General features: G+C 42.7%; 1 protein-coding gene across 18 annotated transcripts; it reads right to left on the bottom strand.

Annotated features, from left to right (window-relative positions):
• Positions 1-1,049: 1,049 nt before the first annotated feature.
• Positions 1,050-27,853, bottom strand: IL31RA (interleukin 31 receptor A). 18 transcript variants are annotated; one of them, XM_083465850.1, is made up of 19 exons: positions 27,413-27,853; positions 26,774-26,966; positions 25,172-25,290; positions 24,744-24,925; positions 23,712-23,800; positions 22,584-22,874; positions 22,236-22,353; positions 19,965-20,176; positions 18,371-18,528; positions 17,739-17,892; positions 13,204-13,283; positions 10,924-11,146; positions 10,112-10,294; positions 9,014-9,115; positions 8,596-8,742; positions 7,539-7,679; positions 6,332-6,425; positions 5,956-6,022; positions 1,050-4,062 (listed from the first exon to the last, which is right to left on the bottom strand). In XM_083465850.1, the coding sequence occupies exons 4-19, from the start codon at positions 24,779-24,781 to the stop codon at positions 3,589-3,591; spliced, it is 2,571 nt and encodes an 856-aa protein (XP_083321976.1). In that variant the 5' UTR covers positions 24,782-24,925; positions 25,172-25,290; positions 26,774-26,966; positions 27,413-27,853; the 3' UTR covers positions 1,050-3,588. The 18 variants fall into 18 exon arrangements, with proteins under 18 accessions (XP_083321976.1, XP_083321977.1, XP_083321973.1 ...); XM_083465851.1 differs by having other exon boundaries at positions 25,216-25,290; positions 27,379-27,853; XM_083465847.1 differs by lacking the exon at positions 24,744-24,925 and having other exon boundaries at positions 25,216-25,290.
• Positions 27,854-27,902: the final 49 nt, after the last annotated feature.

Below are 27,902 nucleotides of genomic sequence, written 5' to 3' on the forward strand. Positions count from 1 at the left end.
AGTCACCTTACATGCCGGAATCTACGGTATTTGTATTCTACCATCTTGTAGGAACTAGGATGGGTTTGGTGGTCAAGTATGCTTCCGAAAACGGGCTGTACAAGTATAACAACATAGCTTGACTTACCAGAGATACTGAAAAGGTTCCTCAAGACTTGCAGAGAAGCTGTGCCTCTTCCTTGAATCTGAAAGCCTGAGCTACAGTAATCACCTTCCTTTTCCCTGGTGTCCAGAAAAAGACAAAGTCTGGAAAGCAATCTGAAGATGAATGCCTAACATATATTGTCCTCCTCCCTTGGAGCTCACAGAGGGAGAAGTAACAGGAATAGTTTGCAACAACATTAAATCTTCTCTAAGATGTCACACAGGACTTGTGTGTCTTTAACGCAACAAACCATTAGGCCCATGTCACAGAAGTACAAAACTGATGGCCTGGAACCATTTTAGTTTATTTGGTAACAAAAAGGAGCATCCATGGAAATTTGTCACATCCACACCATACACTGAATAGTCATGGCTTCTCTCAAAGAATCTTGGGAACTAAGAGGTCTGTGAAGGGCAAACGACAGCTCCCATGTTTCTTTGGGGGAAGCCATGACTGCTCAGGTGGCATAAGAATGTCTTAAATGTATGGTGTGGGTAGAACCTCTAATGTTGCTTTACTGAACCAATTCCCCACTCTGCCACACAAAAATCTAGCAATGACTAGTTATGTCCTAATGTTATACTGTATTATCTTGCTTCACAATAGAGCTGCGAAGTCAACAACTGCACAGACACTAGCAATGACGAGTTGGGAATAGGCAAACCCTGTGGGAGTTATCAGGCAAAAGTGAGGTTAATATGAAAAACTGGCATTTTTCTATTACCATTGGTTGCCTGAACTAGTCACAGTATACTCACATTCTGTTCATGAAATGGATTGTTTCAAGATGTCCTTGAAAGATTGAACTCCACTCCTATTCACTTCACTCCAGTCTCACTTGTTACTCAGGGCTGAAACATATGCTCTCCCATCACTTGCAACTTCATAACAAAGCTATCTAGAATTTAGCAGACTATTTAATGTTTTAATTGGCATTTTTTTCCAGCAGCTCAGAGTAGGATGGTACATTAAATAACAAGTCTCACACCAATATTTACAAATTTGATCTTGTTCATGTATCTTGTATCAATGTTTTGTATATGAGCAATTTATGCAGCATTTCAATATATACCATATATATATACCAATGGTACCAATATACCATTTTTGTTAATATTTATGATGTTTGTCTTCACAATAAATCTGTAGTGTACATCACTATTGTTTCCATTGACACATGGAAACTGGGGTCTTAAGCCATTGAAGCACTAGTCAGGTGTTCATTAACTGTATGAGCAGAGACTGACTGTGCCAGTTCCACATCTGACTTTCACACAATTTAAACGGAGCTTGTAAGCCTCTTAGGCTGAATGCAATGAAAGCCTTCCCCCAGATCAGGAATTCAGACTGCACAGTTTAACAGGCTTACAATCCCCATTCAGACCTTCCTGCGTTGAGCAGTTGGGGCAGCTACAACCTGTCTAGATACAATGTCTTGAATAGGCAAATTTGTGGCAAAAGCAGCACTTCTACTATATAGGAATACCAACAGGGCTGCCATCTAGAAAGGGCATGTAGATCTCCTGGCTAGGGCATAGGTAGATAAAAAGGCTTTTTGGTTTCCCAAGGACCCAGGTCATCACCGCAGTTGATTGTGTGCCATGTGCTTAACCTCTAAAAGTGGCTGGCGTGGTCAGCTTTGGTAGTTGTGATCACCTGATCTGGGAATGTGATGGAACAAATTCCAAGTCCCATCCTTTGCTCAACATTTCAGCATCTGTTTGGACAACTAACAGCAATTGTGGGGGGTTATAATCTATGGAGTTTATTTGTGGTGCTGTCTCATTTCACCCACTCAACATCTACTTGCACCTTGCTACTGTATTAGGAACACCTACCACCAACAGTATGCTAGCCAGTCTGCAAAATACAAAAAATGATACAGAACTTGGCTTGGCGTTCATATTATCTTCATCAGAAGTGTGAGAACCTGTGGTGCTGAAGATGCTGGTGACCACTGGCCACATTGTTGGGGGGTGTAGAGAGTTAGATTCTAGCAACATACATAAGGCCAGAAGTTCCAAAATCCTGGTCTACTACATGCTGTAACTGGTATGCATGGGCCCTGTATTTCCACAGAGTGTTTGGCTGGGGGTGTCTAGAAACAGAAAAAGAGCTGCATAATGGATGTAGAAATAGCTATCATACTTCTCATTTTGACTAGATCTTTGGAAGCTTTTTCTCTCTGTTGTCCTTTTTCTTTCTGGAAAGCAGAATATGCTTTCACATTCAGCAATATGCCCTAAATATATTAAACTGGTGGTTTAGCAACCAATAATGCCAAATAGCTGCAAATGAACAAGTAAGCTGAGTGAAGGTGGATTGCTGTCATGATTCCCCTACCTATGGGTAAGGCTGAAACCACAACTTGGCTAGTTTTCAAATTCTTCGACTGAAAACACTTTTTGCCAAACCTGACAAGTCTCCCCCATATGAGAAGGTACATGAGATTCAAACATCCAATGTGAAATGGGAGTGGAATGCATTTTTTTCCCCATTTACCTATATGCAAACCAAGTAACATATGACTCCACAGTAAGGTAGATTGAAACAATGGAATATTTGTACTATGTACGTTTTGGTATCTATCCAAATAAGGTACCATATCAGTCACTTGAATAGGATTTTTGCCTAAGGAACTTTGTCCTTAATGCTTTTACTTTTCTTTTTACTTGGTTGTATACAACCCATTGTATTTTAAAGTCATACCCAGAGGAGACCCACTGAAACTTAAGTCTTTTGACTTCAGTAGATCTATGCTGAGTATGACCTTGTGGGATACAGCCCCATGTTTATTATTGTTTCCTTTGAAGGAAATTCCATTTAACTTTTCAATTACATGCTTTGATTCCTTCCCCCTGCCTATTCAGCTATGCTCCCATGCTTACCAGGTAGGTATGAAATTGTAGGGCTAAAATCATTATAGGGTTTTTAAAAGGTGCTCTAGTATTCTAGAACACTTTGAGGATTGTGAGCATTTTTAAAAATATGTTTTCGATCCTCTGGTGTCAAAGCTTCCCAGTTGACTTTCTCCCCACATTCTGATGGCCACAGAGGTTTGGGATGCAGAGAGATCGCCACCCCCTCCATCTCTGATCACTCTTTCTTTGGGTAGAGGGTGTGGGGGAGAAATATAGTGCCTCCATATGAATTACACTACTTTGTTTTTGCTAATGAACAGTGGACCATGGAAAGCCATCAAATGCCTGATGCCAATTTAAAATAGGACGGAGAACTTCATGTCCTAAATAATGGTCACAGCTAAACAGAGTCTGCAACACTCTCCTTGACTCAGGCAGCAGCAGCAGCATCATGCTTCTTTCAGTGAATCATAGAACTGTAGAATTGGAAAAGACGAGGGTTATCTAGTCCAACTCCCTGTAATGCCCAACGTGGGACTCAAACCCCTGACCCTGAGATTTAGAGTCTCATGCTCCATTAAATTACTCTGAACAGGGCTTTGAGAACAGTTTAACTGCATCCAGTGCCACATAACACTGTCCTGTTACAAAAACTGGTTGGCCTTTTGTTCCTTCTGTATTTTGGCCTAAGAACTCTCTTGTATGGACCGAGTTTTTCAAATATAGGTTGAACTCAGTTTTCTCCTTCAACTCTGGCTGATCTTGAACTTCGTCATCTCCATAATCTCTAGAATCCACTTTTGGAGCTGGAATTGGTGGATTCCTGAAATCATGCCCCAAAGAGGTTGATTGTGCAAGAGGTACAATAGCTTCATGTTCTTCACTACACAAAATCTCATGGTTGGCCATCAAGAAGTCTGACGTAACATCAGTCTGGTTCAACCAGGTTTCAAGGGTCAGCGAGTGTAATTCATCATGATCCTTTCCACAAGGATCTACCCTCAAAACACTGAGTGTCTCATTCTCAGAGGGTGAGTTTCTTAGCATTGTCTTCTCCTGGGAGGGGAAAAAGAGAAAGAAAGAGGATGTAAAGTTAAGTAATTAAGTTCCTCTTGGGTCTTTACCAACAGGAAAAAAATGATTAAGTCTCCAAAATTTGCAGAAGCTTTGAAAGTGTAATTTCCTCCAATGAGTCCTTCCCTTTTGGAATCTTGCAAATGAACTACAAGTAAGCCTGCAGATGAGCAACTGTCCATCTGTTAACTCATAATCTCACATTCTTTGAATGATCCTCAAAGTAATATGAGTGCAGCCTGCTTGCTAATAATCAATAACATGGAAGCAAAAAGGAAAAGTCTCATTAACAAGTCTGTTCTGTCCTCCTTCATTCTAAGGAGCAGATGCTGCCTGGTGACATTTTCCATCCACTTGAGTTCTCAACCCCACTATAATATGCCCTAGTCCAGCCTGACTAACCTTTTTTGGCCCTAGAATCACCTCTCTCAGGGAAAGGCTGGAATCAAAATTCAATTTTGTTTACATTTTAATGAGAAGCTACCCAGTTCACATTTCTCAAACAAATACACAGATGTCCTTAGAAATTCACACTTGTCCAAATTTTGCAATGCAGTTTTCTAGTCAAGTAATGTGTACAAAAATGCATATACAGTGGTACCTCTGGTTGCGAATGGGATCCATTCCGGAGGCCCGTTCGCAACCTGAAAAGAATGCAACCCGCATCTGCGCATGCATAGGTCATGATTCGGCACTTCTGCGCATGCGCGTGACCTCATTTTGCACGTCTCCTCATGCACAAGCGGCGAAACCCGGAAGTAACCCTTTCCGGTACTTCCGGGTCGCCATGGGACGCAACCTGAAAACACACAACCTGAAGCAAACATGAGGTATGATTGTACTAGGGTAAAGTGTGCATAAAAATGCACACATTGTTGAATATAATATGCAAAAATGCATTATATTGGGGGAATTGCTTACAAAAATGTGTATATTATTCAGAACTGCTTACAACAATGAGTTTATTAGGGGAAATTCACAATGAAATGTTGACTAATCTTAATGAGGTTTTTTAATTATTTTTTATTGCAAATTGCTCTAAAGAAATGTAGAGAACTGAATCTAAGATTGGAAAAATTTACCCATCCCTTTATGAGGGCCACAGTCCAGCAAGTAAGCATGGTCAATGCATGTGCATGAGCCCACCCCATTCCATTTGCCGGGGGGCTGGGGTTGCTGGAAATTCTGCCTTTTACTTTGCACAGAATGGTCTCTCTAAAAGCCTGGAATTAAATAACACTCTTCTGTAGAAAGTGATCTCTAACGATCATGCAGTAACTCCAGATCAGATCGAAAGACTACCTGTGGCTTTGCCAGCTGAATCAGGCTCACAGGTTAGCCCCCCTAGCCATAGACCAGTCAGAAAGAGAGAAATGATAACCATATTTTTATGAATGTTTAAAGCACTTCACATACACTATCCTAGTAATCCTTGCAACCACCCTGTAAGTTAAGCATTATCCTCAGTATTGCAGGAAGAGGGACAAAGAGGGGACTCCTGGAAGAAGTAGCCCCCTCTCTTCCCTCTACCACTGGCCACAGTTCTACTTTCCACTCTTCAAGCAAAAAGGGCAAGTGTCTGTTGCTTGCCTTTGCAAGTCATCAGCCGGCAACAGCTGCGACTGGGAGCTGCTATTGCCTAATGGAGAGGGCGGGCAAGCAGTAGTTTTGGGGGGGGAAGGGCAGGAGCAAACACAAGCATGAAAGGGAGCGCAGAGCAAAGCGAAGTCTCGTGCATGCCCACAAGGGAAGTCAGGTTGCAGGGCAGTGCAATGATCAGGGACAGCCCTGGCCACCACACACATCTATTAGATATTATTTTTCTTCTATTTTCAAACAAATTATCACACCGGATCAGCAAAAATTATTCATTACCTGAAATCCATTGGGAAAACTTGGTAGTACCGGATGTGGGATTTCAGGCCAGCAAATCTTTTTCAACCTGCCAAAACAAAATTTATCCATCTAATACAGGTATTTATTGACACCTATTAACAAGAAAAACCATTTAAATTAAGTTAAAATCAAGCCCCTTTTCCTCCGTCATAATAAGTTTTTAATTTATGTAACTTGCCATAATTCAGTAATATGATTTCTCAGCTCAGGGAGTGGCTCTGCCTTTCCTTTGTAGTGGTTTGTTTTTCAGACACATATTTAACAAGCAAGAAACTTTTTTAAAAAACTATGCTTCCATTTACTACAATGCCTCGTTTTCACCCATATAAAAAGACTTATGCAAACATTTACTCACGTGCGTCTTTTCAGAGCCCACAATAACCCAACCGTTGTTAAGCATAGCATGAAAAATCCAACAATGACAAACAGAAGAATAATATCTGTCTCACCTAGGAGGGGAAAGAGGAAGGGCAAAATGACTTCAAAATACAAACATCCAAGAATTCTAGGTTATCTCAAAAGTAAGCGCCAATGAGTTCAATGGGACTTACTCCCGTTTACTGAACTATACTATATTTTAGCACTTAAAAAGGGGAGAAGGGGCTACAGTCTTGTAGAGAGGTCCCCAGTAAGAAAAAGAAAGAAAGAAATTCCATCAAAGGATTTGTGGTGCATCTTCTTGTTGCACTTTTGACATATATACTGAACCACATAGATGGCTGCTATAGAATGCAACTACATGGGTGTCACACAGCGGGGGGGGGAGGCTGTTTGTGTGTAGCAGCTGTGTGTGGCGGTCAGCTTAGCAGGATCCCACCTTCGTCGCCAGTGAAATATACTCAGAGTCGAGAGTGGATTTCATGCTCTTTATTCAGCTCATAGTGGTGAGGAGGAATGAAAGTCCCCTCAAAGTATCTTCTTTATATACATTATTTACACAATGGGCTGCACATGATTGGCTAATTCCAGAATTCTCCTGTAGGCCAATCAGGTTGTGGATTTACTTCCATCTGGAGCTGGATTGGGTGGCTCCTGCAGACCAATCATACTGCTGCATTGTTCTAGGACCAATCAAGACTGCTGCATTCTGAATCCTATTGTTCTGGGACCAATCAGACTGCTACATTTTGGATCCTATTCAACTCACTACATAACAAGCTTCCTGTCATGATACTGCATATCCTTCCCAGAAAGCCTTCAGCACAGTGCCCTGTCCATACAGTTGTGACCTGATTTAGTACTACTAAGCTAGGAGCAACGCAGCAGGGCATGTGTATTTCAAGGAGGTAATAACCTCAGCACTAGAGGAGTGGCCTGTAAGAACATTCTTACATGTATAAAGGAAAAAAAGTGAGATTACGTACAATCACAAGTTGGAAGTGCACCCTTTCTATGAGTTTATGTCAACTGTACATTCTTTCAATCAACAGAATTAAGGTTTCCTGTATTTCACTTTGTGTTATAACAGTGTTGGAGAAATAGGCTACCCTTTCTGAGGCCCAGTTCAACACGCATTAAAAAGCAACCCATGAATAGAATTTTTTTTGCACTGAGTAACTTACTAAGTTTATGGGTGATGAAATCTAGCTCTGTTCCATTGGTTCCTCCAGCCATGGTGCTTGCCATAACATGAGCTGTGTACTTGGTGTTAGCTTGCAAGGATTTAAGGCGGTATTCTAGCACATCAGCACTCACTGTTTCTCCTAATAAGACACAAATTCAGGGTTAAATGTTCATCTGGTCTAGTATATACGAAATTCTTTTAAGCCTGAAGGATCTTCAAGAGCCAGACAAAAGTAAACAGAATTTTTTTTACTACCAAGAGTTATGAGATGCTGCTGCTCAGCAAAATGGACAGCAATGACGCATGTGACAAAATGTAAAATGATATTTTATTAGAGAGAGAGAGTGGAATCTGCAACAAAATACTGTAGTGCATTCATGCCCCCTAAGAAGAGTGATGCAGATAGAAACAGCTTCGTGGTGCAATTCAGGCTTCTTGAGGTTTGTGTTTCAGGAGTTGAGAAGTAATCACAAACACTCTTTTTCTTCCCCCACTGGAAATATGGGGCTGGAGGGCTGGCAGCCCCAAGCCTCAGCATTTTATAGTCATATAGCACACACAGTACTGGGTGTAGCCAAACTTTCTTCAGCAAAGGTTTTCAAACTATGGCACAGTAAGCCAGAAAAACAAAAACAACAAAAAATGAATTCCCCACATGTAATAACAAACTTGTTGACAAAACTAAGTTTGGCACCAGGTTTGAGAACAGACAAACCAAAGGAAACAAAGAGCCATTTAAAAGACAGGAAAAGAATTAAGTGGTTTGTTTGGAATGATATGTTTGGAAGGTCCAGGGATGGGTGTGAGACAGCAGGTAGCATTCTGCCTCCACACCAAATCACATGTGCCATTTTCCCTGGCAGTTGTACCAAGGCAAACGTGTTGGATTACAAACAGAAAGCTTCCAAATTTTTCAGTTGTTCCTTTCCTTACCAACAATCCATGCCAACATATGGAGGCCACCTGAGACTAAAGAATAGCACTACAGTCGAACACTGCTAAAAAGTGGTATTATGACAGCCTTCTAACTTTCTGCCTCTTATGTGTATACGTACCCAATTCTTTTCCACCATCAGCTTTGTAAAATATAGTGTAGTTAATAATATCACCACGTCTGTCTGCTTTTTTAATTTCCTCCCACGTTATGGCAGCTTCACTTTTATCAAAATATTTCACCACAGCAGCAGGACCTCGGATCGGGCCTAAATGATGTAGGAAAATACAGACAACAAAACTTTAATAAAAGAAATGATGTCGTGAATGATGTTCGGTGTTGCAAAATGCATAGCAATGCAGAAAAACAAGTTTCTCAATAACTAATACAGTTTTACATATTTAACAGAACAATCCTATTGGAGGTAGTCGTAGGAAGGCAGAACCCAAAGCAGAGGAACTACCAGATTCAAAGCTGACTTATTCATATAGGATTAAGGGAGACTGATATTTGCCACAGAGGCAGTCATTTATACGTACTTCCTTCTTGAAAGTAGGTTCTGGTGGAACTCGGCGCTTTTACTTCACCTTTATGTAAGGGATACACTGAAATGTTGTAACATATATAGGGATTGAAGGTTCCTGGAGGGAGGGGAAACAAGATGCACAGAATGTTACTGCTCTTTCAAGATGTGCAGCAAGACTTTTAATTACACACAACATAACGTAACAGAACAGAACATAAAACAGAACATAACATTCATTCACACAGAAGTAACAGAAAAGCCACATGCCAGAATCAGGACTTTACAAACTTAGGACCTTTCCTTTATGACATATTTTCCTTGCTATATTGAAAAGCAGTATAGACTAAGAAACCTGCAAGGCCCAATTTTTATGTAGGATAAAACCAATATAAATGCAGCAATAGCTATTTTTAGACTTTTTCTTTCTTAAAAATGACTCCTGGAACAGCTGATAACCAGACTTTTTATGCCAATACAGAAATGGAACTAGACTGTTTTGAGGAGTTTACATTAAAACAAAGCACCATCACTAGATGGGACATAAACACTAGAAGTAAATAAATGTGTTTCCAACTTGTGAAGTTTTTCTCCAATAGATATTATGTATTGCTTGCAGCCAAGGAAATAAGGCTGCACAGTAGTATAAAGACCTTCATGTGACAGAAATCCACTCCCTTCTGTCTGTCCCTATCACAATAGTCCAAATTTTCAAAACCAATAATCTGAAATAGCTCAAGCAATTTCAGCATGGACTATTCTAGAGGACTTTAGCAGTGAAGAACCGCATTGCACCCATGTGCTTACCACTCAGAGATATTTGCTAACATGCAACCAAACGCAAAAGTACATAAATAAATACCCAACTGGAAACTGTCTCAACATAATGCTGTATTGTTTTAACGCTCGATTGGGAGCTGCCCAGAGTGGCTGGGGAAACTCAGCCAGATGGGCAGGGTATAAATAATAAATTATTATTATTATTATTATTATTATTATTATTATTATTATTATTATTATTATTATTATTAACATCTTTAGATAGAAAAAAATGGGGAGTGAAGATACAGAATTAAATACATTGGGTTTAAAAGATAGTCTCCAGAACCCTTACCTGTTGGAAATGTCCAGTTTGTGACATTTGTTATGTATTCCCAAGATCTGTTGTATGGATCTGTCTCCAATTCATTATACCATTCTATAATGTATTCATTTATTTCTAACTCTGAAGTTTCCCATTCCAAAAACAAGTGCTCCTTTAAAGCAGAAGTATTCAAGCTAAGAATCCTTTGGCGATCTAAGAGAATGATTGCTGACATTAGCAGGAATGTTGACTTAAGCAGACTTCAGCAATTCAACTGAATATTATTGTGATTAATAAAATATTTGAGAACAGAAGACAGAAGGAAGCAGAAAGGTATGTAGCAATAGCAATCCTTCCTAAGAAAACCTTTTAACATGATCCCCTACAGAAAACAAGGTACTCTGAGAAGCAGTACTCCAGTACAGTCTACATTTTATCAATACAGTATAGGATGCAAAATTAAATACACAATGAATAAGCAGTGAGACTGCATAGCAATATCCTTGCAGACAGGGATTCAAGTAGAAAGAGAGGTCTTGGATTAGAAGTCCCATTTTCTTAATTCTACCTGCACTAAAGTAATACTGCTTACTCAGTATCAGATAGGTCTTGATATTTAGGAGGCTATTTAAGACATTTTTGTTTTAGATGTAGGCTCCATAACTAAGTATTTGCTGTTTTGCTCTTTTTGCAAGCAAATGCTGCAACCATGTAATTGTATTTTAAAGAAAATCTGAAAGGGGATACACATTTACAAACACAATGACACATATCAACACCCGAACCACAGTGACCTATTACTACATTTAAAAAAATCACACATTTTGATCACATAAACTCACTCATGCTTTCTTCATGTATTGATGGAATTTTCAAAACAGCCTCAGGAGAATCTCCAGCTATATTATGAGCAACAACACTGATTGAATAGGCTTCCCCTGTCAATCCGAAATTACTGGAATTATTTTTAGCGTTGACAGTTTTTTCAAAAGGAGGATTGGTTTTTGTAAAATACTTTATTCTGTAGCTATCTATTCTTCCAGAAGATGGGAATTCTTCATGTTTCTGTTAAAAAACAAAGCAAAATAGGACAGCATAGCAATTGAAGAAGATACGACTCTTACGACTTGTGTGCATTAACCTGAGAAAGCAGTGCTGAACACAATGGGACTGCTGAACAAACATGTATAGGATCACATACATTGCATAAAAACTAAAATGCAAGTCACACATACACACACCGAAAAGGACAGAGATGGGATCCTCTCTCTCCCTCTATACATATACACATATACTTCTCATGGAATCAGAAAGCTCTGAAATATGCCAACCAGTTTTGAAAAGTTGGTTATCCAATAAGTTTGCAATCCATATACACTTGAGTTTACATGTCCTGTAAAGGATTGCACTGTTAAATCTGGTCTTGAAATTTATTTCCATCTTTTGCTTACAGGAAGTTTACAGCAAGTGGTTTTGCACTGTACCTTGCGGTCTTGATTCACTTAATACCAGCGATAGGTCAGCAAATCATTACAAATTTATTTACTGTTCTTATTTCCATTACTCTCAGGAAGCAAGGGCAAGCTGCTGTTTCTCAGCTTAATGATCTCCAATCCAATCATTGCATATCTACTTCATCAGATTGACATGAATTTTGCAATAATGCACTAGCAGGTTGCTTTCAATATCAAGGGAATAAATAAATGGCATGCCTATATATGCCACAATACCTACTACTCTGCATAAAAAAAATACTTTCCACCAATTCTGTGCTACTTTGTGAGCCATACTAACACTCCAGTTTTTTGTTTTTCCTTATTTTACTGTTTATATTTTAATGTATTTTATTTATTTCTATCATGCAACACCCTAGAAACTTATTCTCAAGGGGAGCTCAGACATTTTCAGGATAAATACATAAACATTTCCTGTATGTACCCTCCAGGCAAGTTTACAACCTAGTGCCGATTGCCTGGCTTATAGGAAACGGCGCTTCCATGTAGGACTTTAACACACATCAGTGGCAATGTGTGCTATTGTGGATTTTTGTCTGCAGTCACCCTAACTGTGCAAATTATTTCATTTAATACACCTGTATATTACCTTTCCAATTCATTGTTAAAGGTGTTTCACAGAAAAATAGAAACTTTACAGAAGGCATCAACAGGAGGGAAGGCACGAGATAGTAAAATCTTTTCCCAGAGCCTAAAGGAGAGCTATGTAGGTGCCAGTCAAACTGCCCTTGGGAAGATGCTCTGTAGTCAGGGCACCACAATCCAAGCAGTAGAATCGCAGGCTTGTCCTCCAGTAGCCACCTTTCCCAACTCCAAAGCTGGGGACACTTGGAGCAGCGCAATGGCCTCACAGATGTACTGCTTTGTACAATCTGGGGCTTCACACAATCTCTGCAGAGTTGCAACACCACTACAACATGTGTGCACTCCCATAAACTACTGTAGGAAGTTGCAGGGTGTATAAGACCAATTGATTTTGAGTCCTCACCACCATCCTGCCACTTGCTTCTGCTTTTGGCAATTTTTCTCCCAAACATTTATGCAACCATAAAAAAAAACCCAACACCACCAGCCAGGATTCTTAAGACTTCTGTATGATATTGCAAGCTACACTGAAGAATCTCATGAACCAAAGCATGGACCATATTTTTCCAACACCTGATTTAAAAAAGTGCATACACACACATACATTTCCTATGCCAGCCTCTCCTGAATAGTATCCTGGTAAACTAATATGGACACCACCTTAGATAATCCACCTTTATTCATGAAAACAAATAATTCCTTCACAGAATTCAGCAAAACAGTTTTTTTCTCAGAGAGATCTTTACTGCAAAAAACAAAGCATCACTGGGAAAGTCTATTCAGAAATCAGAGTAATCAAAATGACAGAGGTGTTTGCCAGTGTAATGGCATGTATATGCATACGAGTTAGAGTGATAAAAAGTACGTAGTGACTCATCTCAAACATGAAAAATACCAATTAACATAGTATATAGGCTACTGAGTTGTATCAGAAATAATGTCAGTCAAACCTGACAGCACATTCACCATTCAAATACTAAACCAAAAAAAAAACCAGAATCTCAAAGTGTCAATTTTTTTTACCTTCCACAAAAGGTGCACAGTTCTTCTTCCAGTGGGCTGATGCGATTCAAGTACTCGCCACAAGTCTACTTTCAAGGGAGCTATCAAAATTAAAACATCATAATTAAAAATATAGAAATAAAAGGCATGAACAGACTACTCCTATAGCCCACCAAGATAGCCACTTCTATGCTGCTGAAAAGCTAGTTAGCATCGTATTCTCATCCTGCAGCAAGTAGATATTCAAGAATAGCACAAGAATAGAACACATAACAACTAGTTCTTTGTTGTTATCCAAAACTGGGGAGGCTGTCTATGAACAACTCCCCTATCAACTGGGTGCTGGAACACCATGACAAGCTGGCAACACTAAACACATACACTTTCCCTCTAGACCAGTGGTTCCCAAACGTGGTTTTTTTGGCCATGCCCCACCTAAGCATCTCTAAAATCCTGGTCCCTCCCCGCCCCCCGTGACATATGGTTCTTATTATTCAAAGAGTGAACTCCTATTCATGTGGAGGAAACCTAAAAGGTGTGCAATTAAATTATCTGGCGCGACCCCGCTAATTGATTTATTATCCTCAATTAGCTCTTTATGGCAGCTTCGGCAGGTCCGGCACACTTCCTCTGCGCGATCTGCTCCTTCTTCTCCGTCACGCCCAGCAGAGTAAAACACAGCGGTGTAAAACTGTCACCCAGCTCGTCTCAGCTCGTCTCAGCTTCCAGACAAACACACACAGAGCCCAGGTTTGTCTATTTACAGCTCTTTATTCCGATATTCCCCAGGATTCTCCTGGACTCACCGCAGCCATGACAAACTGCTGCTTTTCCCTCACAGCACAGAGTGGGACTGGCAAACTTCTGACCAAGCTCCTCCCAAGCTTCCAAAATTGACGTCAGAATGGTGTGGCATCATGGGAACAACTTAACCCGTTAAGTTCCAACCTCAACACCCCCCCTTGCTGCACCTTCTGACAAGACCCTTTTGAGTTCAACACCTTTCCCTTTGCCTTGTGCTCCTTCCCGGCATCTTTCCCAGGCACCTGCTGAACCCCTTCAACACTCCCAGAATCACACTGTGCGACACTTTTCCACGCACCCGTGACCTGAAACCCCTCTGACCCACTTGGGCCAGCAGTTGTGTCTTCCCCGTCAGACTTTTCCCCCTCTGACTTGACAACCCGTCTGTGAGCTTTCTCCATTACGCTTACCGGAGATGAAGCCTCACACCTGGACACTCCTTTCACAACCCTTGAAGATGCCCAAACCTGCCCTGACCCCTGACCCTGGACCTGGTCCCCATCACCGGGTTCTGAACCCTGATTCTGGACCTGGTCCCCATCACCGGGATCAGCCTCTGCCTCCCTCTCCTCCCCTTGAGGAGACTTTGCACCCGTCACCTGGTGACGTATTCCCTTTTCCTTGAAAAACTCCTCCAGAGCAGACCCAGTAAACTGTGACCCTCGGTCGCTCTTGAACCCTTGCACCCTGGTGGAGAACCTTCGTTCCACCTCCGCAACCCAATCCTGGATCAGTTGCGCCACCTCCCCCTGTGATTTGAGAAACACCAGCCAACCTGGCTGTGGTCACCTGTCAGCGACAGCACATACCTGGCCTCACCCAGACTCTCACACCTCATGGGTCCTGACAGATCTGTGTGAACCAGCTCAAAGGGCTCTTTGGTTACCCTCCCAAACCCGGGAAAACCAAGCACCTTTGCACCTTTGCATGCCCTGCACCCTAGGGACCTCCTCCCACATTGTGTGATTTTACACCCTTTTGTGCACCTGTGCAACTTTTGCACATGACTGGGAACCTTAGCACACTGCACCTGTGCTTTTCCAGCATTCCCACAACCCTCCAGAGGTGTCTCCAGAACAGAGACATTGTTCTCCCTCTGCACGTTGACCAGTTGTCTCCCTCCTCTGAAAATGGAACAGTTGTCATTTTCAAAACGAATATTGTATCCCTGCTTCATTAGAGCTGATACAGATAAAAGACAACACTTCAGTCCCGGCACAACGTAGACCTCTAGCTCCTCCTGTAACGGAGAGAAAAACACGTTAGCCACACCACAGACTGATTTTTGTGATCCGTCTGTGAACATAACAGTCATTCCACTTGAAACAGCCCTGCAGGTCCGCATCTCAACAGCAGGTGTCTTTGGAATCAAATTGCAATTAGCTGCAGAGTCAACACTTAGCTCTGTCCCACAGCTGTCTTCAGTCAACGCCAGACTAGCCGTGATCTGATAAGTCTCTTCCTGGCACCTGGCACGTCCACCAGCCTCAGTCCCACGCCTGGTTGTTTTTCCAGACTGGTTGCCATGGAAACCCGACTGGTTCCCATGAGAGTTCAGCTGTTTGACCTTGGCAACATCCTGTCTTGCCTCTCTGCTCCGGTGGGGGCAATCTCGCCGCAGATGTCCCGGTGCTTTACACACGTAGCAACGACGAACTCCAGTGGAAAAACACTGCCTGGGGATCTTTTCAGCTGGCCTGGCCCTCCTTCTTCCGGAAAAACACTCCTTGCCAGATCCGCCCCCCCTGAACTGCCGCTTCATTCCAGCAGGTTCAGTGGAAAACTCTTCAAACTTGCCTTTGGAACTTTCCGCCCCCCCCGACTTGCTCACTAGCACTCCTTGAGGCTAAAGCATCAGGAACAGGGGCTCTAGCCATCTCTAGGCTTTTGTATTCCTTCCCCAGGGCTCTGGCCTCCTGCTGAAACTTCACAGCAAACACAGCAGTACATCCCCAGACAGCCCTTGCTGACTTCACGTCCTTGCCCAACTTCTTAGAGTGAGCTTCCCAGACGGAATGTCCTCCAAGACCTGGCTGTCTGCCATTGTCTTCCCGGAGCCCCAAGCTTACTCACGTAAACAAACAGCCGCTCTCCAGCTCCCGGTCTAGCAGATCAGCTTCTCTGCCTCTCACAACTTTAGGCAGAACTCCAAACTGGCTTCAGCATCGTCGTCAGCTTGCCTTCAAACGTTAGGCACAGCTCCAAGCTCTCTGCAGCCTTCCTGCACAGCGTCTTCAGCTTGCTTGCCTGCTTGCCTCAGATTCCGGCCTCCCGTTCTCCCAAGGCGCCCCAAGCTGTACTCACAAGATCACCAGCTCCCCTGGCGTGGAGAAACGATTCCCTGCTGCTCTCAGCTCCTGGCTCCACAGCAACACAGGCAAATCTCTGCGTTTTTCAGCTAGCCGCTTGCTTCCGCCTCCTACCGTGCTTCTCTGCTCGACACCGCAGATCAAAGCTTTTTCGGCAGCCTCCCGTGACAGTTTTAGAAGCGATGATTTAGGACATCCATAACCTGTGCAATTAAATTATCTGGCGCGACCCCGCTAATTGATTTATTATCCTCAATTAGCTCTTTATGGCAGCTTCGGCAGGTCCGGCACACTTCCTCTGCGCGATCTGCTCCTTCTTCTCCGTCACGCCCAGCAGAGTAAAACACAGCGGTGTAAAACTGTCACCCAGCTCGTCTCAGCTCGTCTCAGCTTCCAGACAAACACACACAGAGCCCAGGTTTGTCTATTTACAGCTCTTTATTCCGATATTCCCCAGGATTCTCCTGGACTCACCGCAGCCATGACAAACTGCTGCTTTTCCCTCACAGCACAGAGTGGGACTGGCAAACTTCTGACCAAGCTCCTCCCAAGCTTCCAAAATTGACGTCAGAATGGTGTGGCATCATGGGAACAACTTAACCCGTTAAGTTCCAACCTCAACACCCCCCCTTGCTGCACCTTCTTTTGCTTTTCCATCTTTTGCTTACAGGAAGTTTACAGCAAGTGGTTTTGCACTGTACCTTGCGGTCTTGATTCACTTAATACCAGCGATAGGTCAGCAAATCATTACAAATTTATTTACTGTTCTTATTTCCATTACTCTCATTACTCTTATTTCCATTACTAAAATCCTGGTCCCTCCCCGCCCCCCGTGACATATGGTTCTTATTATTCAAAGAGTGAACTCCTATTCATGTGGAGGAAACCTAAAAGGCCATTCATTTGCCCCCCTTAAAAATGAAATTGCCCCCTCTGGGGCATGTCTCTCATGTTGGGAAGCACAGCTCTAACCATATTCAAGAGTAAATGACTGGAAACAGCAGCAATATCCAATACTAATACTGAATAATAATAATAATAATAATAATAATAATAATAATAATTATTATTATTATTATTATTATTATTATTATTATTATTATTATTATTATTTATGCCCCGCCTATCTGACTGGGTTCCCCCAGCCACCCTGGGCAGCTCCCAACAGAATACCAACCACAACAATGAATGATATAACCAATATAACAGCGTGAGATAGCCCTGCCTGACAGATACCCCTTCACTGCCTATCCTGTTTAACCTATACAGTACAGTATAAACATTCACTGTGGATTCCCTAGAGATGGAATTAGTCTTGGATATATAATAATAACAATAACAATAATAATAATAAACTGAATTAACATAAACTGATTTTTTTCTTAAGTTCTGTAAATATAAAACTTAGCAACAGCATCAAACTGTATCAGCATTTTTACGTACCTTGTTCTTCTGTTGTTCCCATTTTTTCTGCACTCCACTCACTCCAAAACTTTGAGTCATTATGAGCGCACCGAATGTCAACAGTATAGGATGTACAATCCCACAGATTAGTGAGATCAATTGTTGCGCTGTCTTCTTCCATGAAGTAATCTTTCTAGAAATTGGGGAGAATAACAGTTTTCCTTCAAAGAACACAGCAAATATCATAGGAGGCAAAATATAAATTCCATGGTCTTTCTTTTCATCACTTGCATCCGTATTCTTACATTCATCACCCCGCACCCCAAGTGTGGCTCAGATGGAAAATTCTACTTGCCAAAAACTGGCATTCATTCTTGGCTAAAATAACTGCTTACCGAAAGACAGCACACGTGTGTTTGTGTGTGTGTGTGTAGGGAAAAGTTCAGAAAAGGGCAACCAAACTGATTAAGCGAATGTGGAAACTCTCCTTTCAGGAAAAGTTAAAGCATTAGTACTTTATAGTTTAGAGAAAAGGCAAGTAAGAAAAGACGTGATGAAACTGCATAAAATAATGCTAGGAGGAGCAGACTGAGAAGATGAGACCAACATGGGCTACATGCCTGTAGTCATATGAGCTGGAAAAATTGCTACTCACTTACAATTCAACTTACCGTGCCATTTTCCTTTATGGATTTATATCGAATTTGGCACCTCGTATTGTTCTCGGCACTTCGAGGCATATACCGAGGCTTAACCCAATGAACTCTTAGTGTTTGCTTCATCCCTGGAACTGTTCCTATTTTAGTTATCTGAGGAGGATCAGGCTTCACTGGAATTGAGAAAGAAAGCTCTCATGCTTTCAGTGCTAACAATTTCACAACCAATCCTACCGGCAGTAGCAAGAGAGATTCTGTTGGAATGGAGAGTGGGGTAGGCTGCACACTTGAACCTCATTGCAGAACTTACATTTCATTTCTAAGCACAGCTATAAAAAGATAATTAAATTACTTCTGTTCGGTGGAGGGGGACTGATGAACCAGATCAATGTGATGCAACACCACTGCCACACTTGGAATTAATCCCAGCTGGGTTGGAGGTAGAGGCAGATAGTTGTTGTTGTTGTTGTTGTTGTTGTTGTTGTTGTTGTTGTTACAGTAAACCCTCTGGATACAGATTTAATTCATTCCGGGGGTCCATGCTCACCCCGAAAAATCCATAACCAGAGGCGCCGCTTCTGTGTGCACACGCAGCGCGATAGAGCGCTTCTGTGCATGTGGCGAAACCTGGAAAAAAGACTTCCGGGTTTGCTGCTTTCGCAACCCGAAGATTATGTATCCAGAGGTACATAACCCAAGGGTCCACTGTATTTCAATTTATAAACCACCTTTATCTTCCAAGGATCTCAGGTGGTGTACATGGTTCTCCTCCTCCCCATTTCATCCTCACAACAACCCTTTGAGGTAGGTTAGACTAAGAGAGGGTGACTGGCCCCAGGTCACTCAGTGAGCTTCATGGCTGAGTGGGGATCCAAAGCTTCCTCTCCCAGGTCCTAGTCCAACACATGAACCATTACGCTACACTGGCTTTCAGATGGTGATAGCAAGAGCTGGCAGGTATGAGGGACAGGACCTTCTTAAAGGTACAACTGTTATCATGGAACTTCCCTCTCCAAGATATACAAGCAGCTTGCCCTTTAGTTTTATTTAGGCAGGCACTGTTTTCAGTGAAAAAATCCACATAGGAATGTAGATTTATGCAAAATAGAATTCTTCAGCAGGGTGCTGTCGGTGTACTAGAGAGACTGGACTGGTACCCTAAATGTTCCTGGTAACTTAAGAGTATTAAAGTATTAAAGCTTGTTGCCTCCTTCTCAAAGCCTAGGAAGCTTCTGATCTGCTTAGGGAGGGAGGTGCAATGCTCCAAGGGGGTCCAAGAGCCCTTCTACCATCTTCCTTAAGCCCGCTCGGCTTTGAGAAGGAGGCAGCAGGGCTCCAGTATCCTGTCAGAGGCCTGGCAACTCCTTCCCAAAGCCCGGGAAGCTTCTTCCCAGCTTAGAGAGGGAGGCACAACATTCATGCGCATGGCATTGCCCTGCCCCAATCACTCAAGCTGGCGCCTCTGGCCCTAAATGCTATCCTACGAAAATGTTCACTGCACGCCACTGGAATTCTTTAATCTCTGCAGTAGCAAAAAATGTATTGCATAAAAACTGGTTGCTCAAACACAGTCTATTTTTCTCATATTTTAAATTGTTTATAAACTTACAAATCTTTGTAGAAATTATGCAAACAGGCTCTGAGGTTGCTTCCCCCAAGCGATTTCTTGCTGTCACCCGGACACGATATTCCCGAGCAGAAATTGGTTGATTGAATATTGTACATGAATCATTTTGGGTTGAGCAGCTTTGTATCTCATCGCCTACTAATGTTGAAGCCCTTTTCATTGAGCAGTTTTCTTCCTCATTCGGTGCTAACATCCTGTTTGTGAAAAATTCAGGCGGTGGGAAGAAGAAGAAAATTAGTAAATATTTTTGGTGGAAGAAGTGGTTAAGAAGCTCACAATTAGAATCAAATCCAGGACTGAAATATGTTGAGCACAATTTAGAAAAGAACAGTAAAAGGTGAATTATGCTTTTAATGACAACCAAAAGTTGAGAACATTCAAGTGCCACACATTTCAACAGAAGAAATTTAAACCATGTGTTTTTCACTCCCACAGAAATTAAAAGGATGAAAATGTGTATTTACATGGGTATTTTGATTTTGATTTTTAAAGATCTTTGTATGTATTGGTAACTACACACAGCTGCTTTGAAGATTTAAAAAATGGCAGCCATTTGTACTATGCCACACCACACTCATGGCAACCACTTCATGGCCACAACATGTTTTCAGAATTCCAGGTGTGCCCATGAACCCCAAAAATCTTGGCAACTCCATGTATCATTGAAAGATGACCAGCTGAATGAACCTTGGAGAACCATTTGGATCCCTTCCAGTCGGGATTCAGGCCTCATCATGGGACTGAAACTGCCTTGGTCGCACTGGTTGATGATCTCCGGCGGGCTAGGGACAAAGGTGAGAGCTGTTTCCTAGTTCTGCTGGATCTCTCAGCGGCGTTTGATACCATCGACCATAGCATCCTTCTGGACCGTCTTGAGGGGCTGGGAGCTGGGGGCACTGTCATACAGTGGTTCCGCTCCTTCCTCCTGGGCCGTGTTCAGAAAGTGGTGGTGGGGGATGAGTGTTCAGACCCCTGGGCTCTCACTTGTGGGGTGCCTCAGGGTTCTGTCCTCTCCCCCATGCTTTTCAACATTTACATGCAGCCGCTAGGAGAGATCATCAGGAGGTTTGGGCTGGGTGTTCATCAGTATGCGGATGATACCCAGCTCTACCTCTCTTTTAAATCAGAACCAGTGAAGGCGGTGAAGGTCCTGTGTGAGTGTCTGGAGGTGGTTGGAGGATGGATGGCGGCTAACGGATTGAGGTTGAATCCTGACAAGACAGAAGTACTGTTTTTGGGGGACAGGAGGCGGGCAGGTGTGGAGGATTCCCTGGTCCTGAATGGGGTAACTGTGCCCCTGAAGGACCAGGTGCGCAGCCTGGGAGTCATTTTGGACTCACAGCTGTCCATGGAGGCACAGGTCAAATCCGTGTCCAGGGCAGCTGTTTACCAGCTCCATCTGGTACGTAGGCTGAGACCCTATCTGCCTGCAGACTGTCTCGCCAGAGTGGTGAATGCTCTGGTTATCTCCCGCTTGGACTACTGCAATGCACTCTACGTGGGGCTACCTTTGAAGGTGACTCGGAAACTACAACTAATCCAGAATGCGGCAGCTAGACTGGTGACTGGGGGCGGCCACCGAGACCATATAACACCGGTCTTGAAAGACCTACATTGGCTCCCAGTACGTTTCCGAGCACAATTCAAAGTGTTGGTGCTGACCTTTAAAGCCCTAAACGGCCTCGGTCCAGTATACCTGAAGGAGCATCTCCACCCCCATCATTCTGCCCGGACGCTGAGGTCCAGCGCCGAGGGCCTTCTGGCGGTTCCCTCATTGCGAGAAGCAAAGCTACAGGGAACCAGGCAGAGGGCCTTCTTGGTAGTGGCGCCCGCCCTGTGGAACGCCCTTCCAGCAGATGTCAAAACGATAAACAACTACCTGACATTCAGAAGATATCTTAAGGCAGCCCTGTTCAGGGAAGTTTTTAACGTGTGGTATTTTTGGTTTTTATGGAAGCCGCCCAGAGTGGCTGGGGACACCCAGCCAGATGGGCGGGGTATAAATAAATTATTATTATTATTATTATTATGGTTGAGGCCATGGAGCAGCACTGCCCAAGCAGATATAGAGACAGAGTTGGCCTCTGAGTTTGCCACTGTGTTTGCATCTCATTGGCTGCCCTGTTTGTGATGAATAGCTATTTAGGATTACTGGGGTAATCCAAAAGCAGTTGAACTAAACATTTGATTAAAGGGAGGAAATGCAATTATCTAACTTTGCATAACATTAGCAGCCAACCACTTAGCACTTACTGTTTAGTGAGAGTATAGACTGTTTCAGGGTTCCTCTCATATGTCCATGTGCAAGTAAGAGTTGAGCCACTTTTGTAATAAAAGATGCAGAAAATAATTTCAGGAGGCCGTGGAGGAACTGCAACCAAGAAAGGCAAAACAATACATTTCTCAGGCATTTGAATGACCGGCTTCATTTGGTAAAAAGACTTTAAACTACTTGGCATCAGTAAAATCTTACAATTTACATCTTTTAAAACATTACACCCACCAGGATCCCATTCTACGTAAATATTGTCAAAGGTTTTTAAGTATTGTTAAACTGCTTAAACCACCCACTTTCAGTTCAAGACTTTTAAGCTTACTTACACCCTGATCTAACTTCAGAGTGAGCCAGGTGTTGCTTTTTAACCGGAGAATCAACAAAACATTTAACGTGAGCTCTTCCATGAGTGAAATTATGAATAACTACTCCAGAGACAGAATCATTGATAATTTGGTAGTTTTCTTCTGCAATCACAACATCATTCAGTGTCCAGATGATATGACTTGCATTTTTATAAGGAAAAAGTTTTTTGCCCAGTCTACAAAAAACTTTCAAGGTAGAACCACTTTCAATTAAAGGGGATGAAGGAAAGATGTGAGCCACAGCATCTCCATCTATTTTTAAAGAAAAATCACTTAGATCAGTTATACTAAAGCAAAACACAAAGCAACACAGCAGTGACGGAAAAATGAACAAAGAAGACACTATTCATGTATATACAGTTCTACCTCGTCCCTTTAAGAGACTCAACTATTCAATACTACCCCTCATGCTCGGGATACACATGCTTTAATTCCCCGTGTAGTTTTTCATAATAGGGCATATTGGACTTTTCGCCATCTTACAAAGACTTAGGAGCCAGTTTAGACTTCACACATTTGCCAGACTTCTTTGTGTCATCCAGGGCCAAACTAGACACAGCATAAACAAGTAATATCAGTGTGTGTTTGCTTTTTGAATAGCAGATATGGTTTGGGACTGTAGCACATATGATAAGTGGGTTTTCCTCCCCCACGGTGGTATTAGCAATTGACCATCACCACCTTATTTGGGATTTAGTCAAGTTAATTTAGAAGCTTTAAACTGTTTATACAGTCAAACCTTGGCTCCCGAACGCCTCCGTTTCAGAATATTTTGGTTCCTGGATGCTGAAAACCCGGAAGCAAATGCTCCGGTTTTCAGAAGCTGGGTGTCCAATGCGGCTTCTGCTGAGTGCAAGAAGCTCCTACAACTAATCGGAAGCTGCACCTTGGTTGTCGAATATTTCGGAAGCCTATCAGGCTTCTGGAACAGATTACGTTCGACAACCGAGGTTTGACTGTATATGGATCACCCACCTTCATTCAAGAAAGCAGATTTCCTTACTGCCCATCCTAACTAAATGCTTAATTGGAATTTTCTTCTAAGCTAGTTTGCACTCCAACAATAAGTAGAGAAAAGGTTCAACTTACCCGCTAAACAGAAGTTGCAATGCATGGTTAAGATCCCAAGCATAGTATATAAAAATTTATTTAGAATCATTGTGCGTAGGCAGGAAACACTGTAACAAAATTAAGATTTTTTTTCTCCAACAAAGTCAGTAATGCTGCTGTATTATATAGTATATATTTCTATCTGGTGAGCATACCATTACAGTTAATAATGAAAATAAAATTGTTTTACGTATCTTCCCTCAGCTAAATTTCCAAAGGAACCAAAAATCACCATTCTACTATTACTTCACACATTTCAGAGTTGAATCCTGAAAATAGGTTCCAGATCTGAACTTTTGACTCTTTGCTTTTGACAATGTTATTGCAATAGTACAAAGCTTTTGAAATGGGCTTCCCATTTTTTTAGGTCAAACAATTTAGAAAAACCTGCAAACCACAAAGCAGTATTGCCACCATTTGAGCTATGTAGCATTTTGGGCTCCCCCTGCCCACAGTGCTCATGGGTAGTTTTTCAAGAGTACTGCATGTACATATAACAATTATTAAAAACTGACAAGTGCTCATCAGATGCTCTCCTGTCCCCAAGAGTATGTGCTTATTCTTCTACACACTCCTGAAAATAGATCTAACTCATTTACGCCCATATGTTCTGAGGTCTATAAATCCTATCAGCAGCACTGGCTCCCAAAGTCCCTGGGATCTTAGTGGTTATAATGATTTTCCCCTCACCTGTTGCTATTTAGCTGCCACATCCCATTGGCCCCTCCTGCCTATGTTAGATGACATTAGTAGGATCTACTATGAAACTTGTAGTTCTTGAGAAAGAATGCCACATAGTACAACACACTTCTTTCCGACTCTCAAACTACAAGCCACACAGTTCCAGTTTGCAGATAACATTATAGTTTAAAATAGGCACTGTGGGTTGGACTAGATAACCCTTGGGTTCCTTCCAACTTTACAATTCTAAGATTTAATAAAAGGTCCTTACAACATAATAAAATTTAGTCCCATATGATTAAGCAATTATAAATAAATGAGTTTCCCCACCTTGAGAAGATTGCACTCAGATAAACTGGTTTGTGCATATCTTTTTGGGTAAGATACTTTTGTCATAATAACAGGCTACATCCAGCTAAATCCTACTTAGGGCAGAGCCTTTGAAATTAATATTTGGATTTTTAATTCATTTCAGTGAGTCTACTCTGAGTAGGACTAGCATCCGAGGTAACCTGTGAGAGATTGGGGGGGAGGGAGGGAGAGATATATGTAAATTTACATAGCAGGAGGACAAATGAGGGCTGACAGCAAATTAAAAAAGGATGGGACAGCTGTATATTCCTGCATTGCAGAGGGTTGGACTACATGATCCTCAACAGGGTCCCTTAGAACTCTACAATACTATAATTCTAGGGGTAGGAGCTATAACTGTCTCTCCCACGGTGGGTCTAGGCACTACTATAATAGACAGATCCTACCTGTTGAAGGCTTTGTTTTAAAGGGACCGGAAATCGTGTTCTACCTGAGCTATACATATACCACGTTTCTGTAGGGATGCTTTGCATTTGTTGAAGGATGGAAGCCACCTTGAGTAAACCTTTTGAGAAAGAATGCAGGGTATCAATGATAAAAAAGAAACAAAAATTGGGTCAAGCTAGACATGACATTAATTGTGTGAACGTGATTAACTTAGAATCTTTATTTTGTTATGTTTCCCCTAGGATTTTGCCCTATAGGCAGGTCTTACGTTTCCCCAAACCTGTCTATGCGCCATTGATCTTAAATTGTTTAAGATGCTGTACTTAAAAGGATGGAAAGTACTCTATTAATTGACAGCTTCTTTTTCTAGTGTAATGTTAATAAACTGACAGTGCAATGTCAAGCATGTCGACTCAGAAGTAAGCCCCACTGTGCTCAACTGGACTTGCTCCCAAGTAAGCAGGTGTTAGATTGCAGCCTCTCCTGCTGCTTCTCCTGTATTCTCCCTGTTCCTTCTCACTTTTCTCAAAATGTGAAATCCTTGTGTCTAATAGAAAAAAAAATCTACTGACAGAGCTGAGCAAAACTGAGCATATGGAGTACAGCCAAAGTAACAGGGGAGCGCGGGTAGAAAAGGCAAGGCAAAAACGGCAGGCAAGGCAAAACGGCAATGTGTGTGTGCCACTGACTCCGCCAAAACTTAGGCTTCCTGATAATTATGCAATGATCCCTTTTAATAATAAAGGATACCCCGAATCTGGTAACAAAACACGGCACCGAACATCAAGGCCGTCTCTGGTTGCAGAATCCTAGGTGATAGAAACATGGCCTTGTGATGCACCCATGCGTTGGCGAGATACATGTTTTGTCCAGGGCTCGGGAGGGGCAGAGGGACCATGAAACTAAGGAATGGGGGCTCCAGATTCCACAGGGAGACATAAGCAAGTGGGAAACTTTGCCTTCACCCTGTTTCTTCCAAGAATCGCGCCTCCCCTTCCTTGCTGCTTAGCCAACCAGCCCCTCCCCAGCCTCGGTTTCCGCACCAGTGCCTGTACTGAAGAGCTGATATTGACGAGAAGCAACTCTCTCTCTTCCCCACCCCACTTCACCCCTTTCACTTTCTTTCTCCTTCTCCCCCAAAGTGTCTCTCTCTCCCTCTTTTTTTCGGCCTTTCGGACTTGCCTACATTACTACGGATTGTGGTGGTGGAAGGTGCCCTTTAGCTGCTGTCGTGGTTAAAAAAATCAGGAGTCAGAAATGCTTCAGCTACTGCAAACTTCTACAGAACTACCAGTAGAACTTGACTTACTATCTGCTTACTCCTGCTAGAAGGCAAATTTCAGTGCAGAACAGACTGTCCACACACTACACCTTAGAAGCACATTCAAATCACATCTCTCTCTCTTCCTCTCTCTCATATATGGCAACTTTTGTTTTATTAAGGGTTGCAGGGAACTGGGGTAAACTACAGTGCCCTAAATTCTAAGAGGAGTAGTATGCACTTCAAATGTACTTTAAAAGCATTGCACATGGAGCTGAGAGACATTTAAAGATGAACAACATGCACAGGTGGCCCAGAATAAAGCCCTTTAAAGTCTCACCTGTCCAAAAGTCCTTAAAGAGAATTTACGTCTTCGGTTTGAGGGTCCAGGAACCCAGCGCTTGCAAACTGCAGCCGACAGCAGCATTCAAGCCGCTTTGGAGTTAGTTACCAGGAATACGAAGTTGCGAAACTCGACGTCGTTCTCTACCCGGCGGATCTTTCAAGCACTCGAATAAACTCCTCGATTCTAGCTATTAAAAACAACAATACAAAAAACAAAAGGGAAAAAACCCACTGAGTTTGGACACTGTGTGAAAAACAGCTTTAAAAAATAATAATAATCCTGGGAAGCGAGGAAGGCGGGCGGGGTGGGTGAGAAGTGTATACCGATGACGGGGGACGGGAGAATGAAAAGTAAAATGCGGTGCTCGAAGCCAAATGACTGTCGAGGGAATAGCTGAGTAAGAAACTGCCTTTGCGTAAGAAAGACGAAGGAGAGGAAACCGGGGAAAGAAAGGGAAGCGAGAGGAGCGGCTTTTCGGTTGAAACTGCCAGGAAGCAAAGCGGGGAGGGCGGGAAGTGCCAAGCGAACCAGCGAAAGGAGCTTAGCGAGGCGGGGAGAAAGCAGCGTGGAGTGAGAGAAAACCTCGGGGTTCAGCCCGCAACTGCCTCGCCGGTTCCTGGGGCTCCTCCGTACCTCCTCAAGCGAGAGCAGCCTCTCTCCCGGCCGACGAGGCCTCGCCTTCCCCGGCCCTCCGGACCCACCCTCGTGTTCCCTGGCGCCGCCCATCATGTTCCTGTCCCGCTAAACTATTTGAGAGAACCCGTGAAGGGATTCCCAGTTTGAACCCGGCGGTTACGGGCAGGGCTGGGCCCGAGGCCAAGGCTAAGAGTGTATTGCGACTAAAAGTGAAGCCACTTAAGGGAGGGAGAGGAGAGAGGGAGGAATACCACATGCCCAGGCCTGTGACATCATTTTAGTTACAAATAAAAATGAAATAAACAGGAGTAAGATCTGACTAAATAGGGTGGAAGGCCCATGGAGCTTGTTTGAGGCAATGTCGCCTGAGCTCTTTTACCTTAGTGGAGGTTGCCTTGGGGTCAGTGTGTGGCCAAGGCTGTCATGGGGGTTGTTTTGTGAGGGCTGTTTTTTGGGTTTTTTAAAATAATAATTGCACGGGTATTTT

The sequence above is a fragment of the Podarcis liolepis genome, assembly GCF_965112155.1.
Source record: "Podarcis liolepis genome assembly, chromosome: 11".
NCBI classification, from domain to species: Eukaryota; Metazoa; Chordata; class Lepidosauria; order Squamata; family Lacertidae; genus Podarcis; species Podarcis liolepis.

Excerpts from the sequence above, each read along its gene's own strand:
- IL31RA (XM_083465850.1), bottom strand. The coding sequence starts at position 24,781 with ATGCACAAACCAGTTTATCTGAGTGCAATCTTCTCAAG. Across the intron at positions 6,426-7,538 it reads TTTCATCACCCATAAACTTA|GTGAGACAGATATTATTCTT; the intron begins GTAAGTTACTCA and ends TTCCCCTCCTAG. Across the intron at positions 6,023-6,331 it reads TGGGCTCTGAAAAGACGCAC|GTTGAAAAAGATTTGCTGGC; the intron begins GTGAGTAAATGT and ends TTGTTTTGGCAG.